The following is an 8,814-nucleotide window of genomic DNA, read 5'->3' on the forward strand; positions in this document are numbered from 1 at the left end:
GTGAAGCTTGCAAATCAGTACTTTACAGTATTCCGAAGCCTTTTCATGTCACTGCATATCAAACCCTGGAGACTAATAAAATGACCATTTACAAAGTTAGTTGTATATTTAATGTACACCTGCATAATGGGTCCAACCACAAAAAAATATCCCGCACGTCTGAATTATGTTTTTCAAAGAATCCCCTCCCTAAAACGTGAGTGGACGAATTATGATAGTGACGACAGTTTAGACAGCACACCATTTCCCGTAAACGTCTCGGCCTATTTAACAGACAATATACTTTGATGAGTTATTACATATATTCATTAATTATTACTGTATGGCAACGACTGGCAAGAGATTTAGCGCGGCGACTTCGGTGATTATAAGAAAATGACGTTTTAAACCTCCATCTATTATAACGTTTTGGATCGAGTTTGTAAAGAAAGTAAGTTTAAACACCCACCTTCACCGGTATAAATCCGCGAGGGGCTTTCCAGAAAGTCAGTGCAGATAATATTTTTTCTTAGCCAAGTTGAATTTCGTGACTGATGAAGAAAGTAAAAGGCTTAGTAGTTTCGTTTATGTTTAGATCGCCAAAAAATTAAAGATTTGCTGCATTTACTTCTTACTTTCACTTTCGGTATGGACGGGTGATGGGAACTAAACTGTATTGCTGTGTCGATTTGTCTTTTGATATTATACTATATTTATATATAGTATAGAAGCCACGGACCAAGGTTAATTTGCACTCTAATTTTAATAGTTGCATAATTAAACATTATGTAATAGTCTTGTCAATTGTGCAATTAATTATAAAATTAAGCTCCTGTAATTGTCGTTGTGAACAACTTAATAACTTTGTTAGAGTTTTGAGTGCCATATGATGATAGGTACATTGCAGGTATAATAAGTGTTGTGTTATGCTGTGGTACTCGTTAAAAAGTACACCGGTATGCCAGCGCATGCACAAATGATTTTAGCGCAGAAAACGTCCAGCTGAAAGGGGTACGATGTGCTGAGTTTGAACCTTTTGAAACAAACAGCATTTTGAACATTTTGTGGCTGAACTAGTTTGTCTTGTTCGTAGTGATTTGTGCAGTAGTCAATCACAGCACTACAGCGTAGCATTTCCCGAGGTTACACGGGTCAAATTGTAGTGTGCGTATCCCATTCTGACGATGTGCCACTTTGTACCTTACACCGGTACTTTACACTAAGTCCACTAACTAGCTAAAAAGGTTAGTGGACAACTACAGACTGCTCACAGTTCAAGTACTTTACATTTTCAACCATTTAAATTAGTTTTAGCATTATATATAAGCATCAAGATTTAAACAATATTTGTAATTTACAATAATATTTTATTTTTTTAATTGTGCATAAAAGGCTTTGTTTTTCAGTTAGCGACAGTACCGGGTGTTTACAAGACACTGGCGTGACACCGAGTTGTTTGCAATGCAGTATCCAACATTTCATGTTTCTTTTCTGGCATCTCTCTGTGCATTTGGTATTGGGGGTAGCAGTAAATTAATTCCTAAAGAGAGTAAGGTGTGTCAGTCAGTAAGTATGAGCGAGGCTGTAAGTTCCACACACAAAACTGGGAGGGACAGTAATCCAGCTTCTGAGTCTTCTTTCCTGTAGAAAGAACAGAGCGACTCTTGAGGATGAATCAGACACAGTCTGACAGCCTCGTCCCCAAGGAAGGACCAGCAACGGATAAAGGTATTTTGTAAGAAGATACTAACAGTACAACACTTTTCACAGGACAAACTATAAAATGAATGATATGCAAAGATAGCCCAAGCTTAATACAATATAAACAGGGCCTGCAATGCAAAAGAGTTGTGGAGGACTGGGATAATGTATTAAAAACCTGTTGGACTCTGATTTACACAGAAAGTCCTTTGAGAGTCCTTGCAGTGTTAGTGTAGCACATGCTGAATGGCTGTCAAATGGCCTAACAGGAAGGAATGGAATGGGAATGGAATCGGAATGGTGCTGTGGTCCAGTGGTTAAAGTCCAGGGCTTGTAACCAGAAGGTCACCGGTTCCATTCCCATCTCTGCTTCTGACTGACTCACTGTGTGACCCTGAGGAAGTCACTTAACCTCCTTATGCTCCATCCTGCAGATGAGGTGTATATGCAGTGACTCTGCATATACTGCACAGTTCACAGCCTACCTCTGTAAAGCACTTTGTGATGATGGTCCACTATGAAAGGTGCTAGATAAAGATATTATTATTAAATAACCAGAAGCACAGTAGCAGCTGTATTTTATTTTCTGCCTGTTCTTTTATTTTTTTTGCATTATATTTTGTTTCTAAATACATACTAGTGAAAGAAACAACACAAGGTTGCACTTAACAGTTGAGACCTCCATTTCAGAGGAGAATATAGGCCTGGTTAACTGGTTAAAGTCATTTTAAAACATGGCAATGTGTGTTTTATATGCAGAGCCCTTGCAGAGGAGCACACCTGAGCAGGATGCTTTGGGATATTTTGAGTAAGTAATCCAAATAAACTGTGATCTTTCCCTATGGTAAAGCCAGAAATTGTTTTTGTTGTATTTGAAAGCCTTTACATTCATTTTCAATGAGAATAACTTTTTACCAGGCTGCCAGTTCCTGGAGAATCATTATTGCCCATAGAGAAAGAGTCTTGCATTAACAAATAAATAATATCTATAATAAATAATAATAATAAAAAGTAGATGGGTAATCAGTATCCTGCTGTTAGATATACCAAGAGAAAACAATGCAACCACATCACAGGACCACCACAAAGCCTAAGGCGTGTAAAGGGTTTGGATGTAAAACCCAGCGAACCCTGTTTTCTGTTTCAGACATTCTTTAAAGGGCAGAGAAGAAACTGAAGAGCAAGTGGAGTGCAGCGTTGGTGAGGCCAAGTGTCCAATCACCACAGAGAGCGACAGAGATGTTACCGCAGCCCTGCTGCCCTCAGGGGGATCTCAGAGCCACCCCTACGCTGGAAGGGTGTCCGTTAGAGAAACCAACCAACAAGAGGAACAAGAGCCCTGCGTGGAGCAAGGGTCTAGTGAATACAGATTGCCATCGATGAATGAGCCCTGCGTGGAGCAAGGGTCTAGTGAATACAGATTGCCATCGATGAATGAGCCCTGCGTGGAGCAAGGGTCTAGTGAATACAGATTGCCATCGATGAATGAGCCCTGTGTGGAGCAAGGGTCTAGTGAATACAGAGAGCCATCGATGAATGTTCACAACAAACTCTTCAGCAGCCTTCTCCCCTCCTCCTCGGCACATCCCTGGAACCTGGGAACCAGTGCCAGCGAAGACCTTCCGCATTTCAATATTCCCAAACCTGATATCCATCTTTCCCAAAGCTGGAATCCACCTTCTATCAAATCCAGTTTACCTTTGCTTCTCAAAAACCCAGAAGACAGTGATGGTGAATTGGAGAATTATCAGCAATGCCACGAGCCAGGATTAGTGGATTCAATGTTTCAAACGACAAACTTGAGCAGCCAGTGTGAGACGATTTGTGTATCACCTTCTGCTCTTTATGTGAGAGTATATGAGGACCCAGTTAATTTTTCCAAGATGGGTACAGTAGAACGTGAATTCCTTGACAAAGATACTTACAAGAACCAGAAAGTCAGCCAGTACTATGATTCTGATGTTAACAAAGAGGAAGAGCCTGAAGAACAACTAAAAGAACTGGAGTCAGGCCATTCTGTGACAGGGGACGGAAAAGATGCAGCCCCTTCAGTTCTCAGCCAGGAGACACCTCCAGATATCCCTCAACTAGAACCCACAGCAGTTGAAGAAGTTGTGCCTCGCACAAGTAAACTCTACCGACACCAAAGGGAACATTTAACAGCTGATCTTCATCCAGTCGACACAGATCAAGATGATGGGGTATATGAAGAGTGGCCTCGAGATGTCGTTGAGCTGGACTTATGTATTTCAAACCAGTGTGTGGACCGCGGTGGTGGCAGTGATGAAGATTCACAGGCTGGTGAAAAAGCACACCAGGGAGTTGCAGAAGAAGGAAGCAGTAAAGCAGAGGAGGAAGCTGCAAAAGCCCCAAGGACTGAGGGTGAAAGCAATGAGAACGCATCCCCCAGGGTTGACCAAGACAGGGACCCCCTGCTCCAAGACGTTGGAGGCAGAAAGACAGCCTGGCACTCAGAACGTGGAGTTAGAGAGAGCCAAAGGGTTTCCTCTTCTGAGCCCTTCCTCAGGCAATCGGTTGAAGATGTTTATGGGCAAATCATCAGGAAGTGTGGGGGCCTTTTCTTGGATATGCTGAGGGGAGTTTACCTGGCAACCTATTCAAAGGACCAGTGCCGGTTCTACCTGCTGGATTCTGGACTGGTTCTGTCCGAGGCAAGGGGGGAGAAGCGGTCTGACAAAGTCCTGGTCACAATGGTAAGTTTTGTGTTGTTTCTTGAATTAGTTTTATATTGGTTGTGTGTTTTAAATATATGCTAAAGGCTTGTTTGACTTTTGGTTACAAGCCTGAGGGCACTATAAAATTGTAAGATTGTATTGTACAAATGCAATGACGCATGACAGGGCATTCAGGTATGGTCCAGTGTCCACACGCCTAGGGCTGTTATTCGGAACAAGGCGAAGCCAGGCCAAGTGAATCAGGCAAAATGATTGCAAATGTTCCAAGCCATGATGATATAGTTTTTCAAGTTTAACACTTGTTATCAATGAAATTGCTCCCTCTGTTCTTGCCCTTTTATGATGTATTTTATTTGTAGAGCACATAACCTGTACAACCAAAAATAATCAAGATTATAAAAAAAGAAAAAATGTTGATTCGATCTCCAGTTATCCATTTTAAAATGTACTGTAATATATTAGAGGTGGGCAGGAATTTCATGACAAATTACCATAAGAGAATTAACATTATTTATTGGTATCCAAAGTGTGTGAAAAACAGGTTTTATCCTAACCCAGGTTCTCAATACCACATTTGTTTCAGAGAGACAACGTGAAATTAGCTCTAACTCCAACAAGGTGCAGCGACTATGAATATCCAATATATTTCATCAAACAACTGGATGATCACTGGTTCAGAGCCATCGACAAGGTTACACAAGAAGTGATGTTAGTGAAAAGGGTGAGTAAGGGTGAGCTGGGCAGATTTATCTATTCCATCTCACTCTACTACAAAATTAAGGCTTTTTTAAAATCTTCTGGAGCCAAGCTATAAAACTAATCACTTCCATGAATTTAAAAATAATTGTGCTGAAGCAACACTTGCTCTCCGCTTTCTTATTTAACTTTATTGGTTCTATTCATCTTTTTTTTTCCTCCTTGTATGCACACAGAGACCCCTAAACTAGAATTTCATAATCATGATTAATTAATATTCCTACTTCTTTCCTTACAGAACATTTTGTATTTTTTTTTTTTTTTTAAATTTGCGGTGCTGGCCGAGTTATTACTGTAATTACTTGTGTAAAATATTTACTCAGGAATATTAAAGACAGTCGTTAGCATGCTAAAGCACTGGTTTTATTTGCCTCATTATTTTCTCAATTCGCTGGAGCTCTGTTGGCTGTAAAGGGAGAAGTGGCTCCAGATTCAGGGCTCCAGTGTGAACTGTCTGGTGATTTACATCTTGATCTTGTGCTGTTATTAAAGGTGGCTGGGAAAAGGTACAGTAGGCAAGAAGATGCATTTTACTTTTAATTTAAAGAGCCATGTCAATGAGCCATCCAGTGTAGCTAATTATGTGCTAATGAAAGAGAAAAATGTCTAAGATTTGTGGAATTATTTTGTTAGCTACAATTACTTTAAGGGGTCAGCATAAATCATTTAACCAATTAAAGCCACTGTGGAACAGCCCCATTACTACCCTACATGCTTATTGTTTAATATTTAATTCTTTCATAGGTTTTAGTGACTTCTAATTGGAGGAAAACCCTGGAGAACTTCCTGTTCCTCCAACCCCACCCCTTCATCTTACTTCCTTACGCCGTTGTGTACGACAGGAAGGGATTCATCTACTATATCATGCAGGATCGGGACATTAAAGGTGCAGTTGCATGTGACACGTGATCAGCTGCAGTATATACAACCTTGAGCAGTTAGTTGTTAGGTAGTTTGCAGTCAAATAGGTAGAAGCTAAGTTTTATTCAAGTTTTAAAGCAGCATGGTATTTGGTGCCTATCTAGCAGCTTTTACTTTTACTACAGACTTCAATTACAACCAGGAGATGGTGTTAATTAATGATATGCTGTGTTTTTTTCCTTATTAAAGGAAAACATACTTTGTTGTATTATTATGATAATCACCCTCACAATTAAAGAAAGTAAAAAAAAAATATGAGTACGATGATCTTAAACCTGATTTGTTAAAAAGCTTGGTTATCACAAAGCTATTACAGAAGTGTTGTGTACATTTGAATCAGGTTTGTGATTTATTGGCAGTGGAGGTTTACAGACAGGAATATACTGTATATCACATCTTTTTTAATCTCCCAGGTTATGAAAATGTATTTCTCTCTCCTTCAGAGTTTGGAGTGCAGCTTACAGACAGCTCCTTGAACAGAAATGATGTCTTTAAGCAAAGCCTGCAGTTCCTCAGGTTCTGTAAGGACTACCAGCTTCAGCCACAGGATCTCCGCAGCAGCCTGCTCTGTACATCCCAGGCATGTCACCATCTCCAAAGTTAAAACAGTTTGTTAAGAATAATCCTTTATTCAATGTCCTTTACCTTTTGTCTTACAGTGAGCCAAATGAGTAAAGGATTGCAATTCCTGGTGAAAATATGTAAGCTAAAATGCCTTTGCACAAAGACTAGTTTTTATTTTTCACACAGATTTACTGTGTTCATTGATCTTGTCTGCAGGGTGTGTACTTTGACCCCACGACCCTTGGAAATATGGAGGACTTGTGTTCGTTTAAAAAGACTCTGAGAGAGGCTGTCCAAGGAGTTTTTCAGGTGATGCACAGCTTGTCTTTGTAACCCTTTCATGCGTGAAAAACTCTCTTCTAGCTTTTATATGGGGACGTATGGAAGACGCAAATGCATGATAGCCTTATATAAGGATGCCATTTCTTCCCCATATAAAGCAATAGAAAAAAATAGAAAATAATTTCAATGTGTGTTCATTATGCACGTACACCTGTATGATATTCTACATGTGCGTTTGCAGTATAATATGGTATAAGAGGTGATTTCAGTGATAGAGCACCCTGAGGTATAGCTTCTTTGTACTGCCTTTCAGGACCCTGCGCTGGAGGAGTGTGTTTGTGAGCGGGTGTGGAGGGGTGTGGAGGGGGAGGACTGCAGCCCAGCAGGCTTCAGGGACTACGAGGCTGACCTCTCCGACCACTGTACAACAGGACACACACACGCCTGGGAAAGCTTTAGCAAATGAAATAAGCAATGAACTCTGAAACTGGGTGCTGTGGTTTCCTCTTGAGCAACATATAGCCTTAGAAAAAAATGCTGTATACTTAAACAGTATTCTTACCATGGACTGCAGTGAAACCCCACTCAGCATTGTGTGGCATTCAGAACGAGGGGTTAATGTGAACAGACAGTCCATTGTTCTGCTATTGTTACGGTAATGTTCTATCTATTTTATTGGCTGTACTGATATTCTTAATTCTACTCAGTTTATTAGGGACATATGAAGGCAGGAGTTGCTGTTTATTTTGCTTTTGACCAGCAGGTGGAGCGAGCGAGAGAGAGAGAGAGAGAGAGCGAGAGAGAGGAATCAGAGCTCTGATGGCTGAAGTTTTTATTCTGGTGTTTGAGGATTGTTACATTCATCCAGCGTTGCTCTCTATACATTATTGGCACTTAAATCAGAGAAGTAATGAGCAACACCTTAGTGACAGTGATTGCTTTTCCACTCACCTACAGTATTAATGGGAATACAGTCAATAGGTTTGTGCCTCCTTTTGTTATCATTGTTTCTGATAAGGTTTCCCTGTATCTGTAGTAAAATCATTTTTACTTACATCTTTAAGTTAGTTTTGAAATATGAAGATAACAACTTATTAATCTAATTTTATTATTAAACATTTCAGCATACAAAAAGCCTTGTTACGTGAAAACTGCCATGTAAGGCTCAGGCTATGCTAATAAATTTGAATTAGGTGACCCACTCACTGCATTCTTGATTCAAGTCATGATTCACAAGCTATGCTGTAGTATTTTCACTTGGGAAGCTCAATGGGCTTGTGTTGACAGCCTCAGTGCCATTAAAACTCTGTGTCTCCAATGTCCCTGTCACAGGACCCAAGATAACTGGGTAAAGATGGAAATATAATTCAATAAAAATTACTGTCAAACCATCCGTGATTAATAACTCCACCGTCTGTGCCTGCCTTCTGTGCTCCCCTACAGGTCAGATATTACCAGAATATACAATGTTTTTGTAAAATGATAATTAAATGAGACAGCATAGTAAAATGTCCTAACTTAATTTTCTTTGATTTCTTTGATTCAGTTCAGTTTTGCTCAATGGTTATGGTTTTTTCAGTTTTCATATCAACCCTCTCCCCCCCCTTTTTTCCAGCTGTTTTTAAATGACTGGTATCTGTCTGTTGTATCTACATATAGTGACACATACACAAATATAAATGCTGTGAACATTCAGAATAGATACCCCACAGAAATGAATGATCAATTTGCTGGTAGCTGTACTGTATTCCTTCCATTCTATAAATACCTCCTTTAGCAATGACTCACGTAGGCTGCTGTCGGTGCCTCTAACCTTGGCTCCTCCAGTATTGAATTGATTTATGGCTGGGCCAGCTTGCACTGACCTTGCACTTGGTCTCAAGCATTATAAATAATGGCAGGTCAGCAGCGTTGG

General features: G+C 40.0%; 1 protein-coding gene across 3 annotated transcripts; it reads left to right on the top strand.

Annotated features, from left to right (window-relative positions):
• The first annotated feature begins 244 nt into the window (after nucleotides 1-244).
• On the top strand, nucleotides 245-8,105 carry LOC121322450. Of its 3 annotated transcripts, none has more exons than XM_041262460.1 (9): nucleotides 245-430; nucleotides 1,627-1,707; nucleotides 2,440-2,488; nucleotides 2,828-4,394; nucleotides 4,960-5,097; nucleotides 5,877-6,018; nucleotides 6,497-6,926; nucleotides 7,213-7,554; nucleotides 7,663-8,105. In XM_041262460.1, the coding sequence occupies exons 2-7, from the start codon at nucleotides 1,650-1,652 to the stop codon at nucleotides 6,655-6,657; spliced, it is 2,115 nt and encodes a 704-aa protein (XP_041118394.1). In that variant the 5' UTR covers nucleotides 245-430; nucleotides 1,627-1,649; the 3' UTR covers nucleotides 6,658-6,926; nucleotides 7,213-7,554; nucleotides 7,663-8,105. The 3 variants fall into 3 exon arrangements, with proteins under 3 accessions (XP_041118394.1, XP_041118395.1, XP_041118393.1); XM_041262461.1 differs by having other exon boundaries at nucleotides 6,497-6,754; nucleotides 6,834-6,926; nucleotides 7,213-8,105; XM_041262459.1 differs by having other exon boundaries at nucleotides 7,213-8,105.
• Nucleotides 8,106-8,814: the final 709 nt, after the last annotated feature.

Source organism: Polyodon spathula, chromosome 10 (genome assembly GCF_017654505.1).
Source record: "Polyodon spathula isolate WHYD16114869_AA chromosome 10, ASM1765450v1, whole genome shotgun sequence".
Taxonomy (NCBI): Eukaryota; Metazoa; Chordata; class Actinopteri; order Acipenseriformes; family Polyodontidae; genus Polyodon; species Polyodon spathula.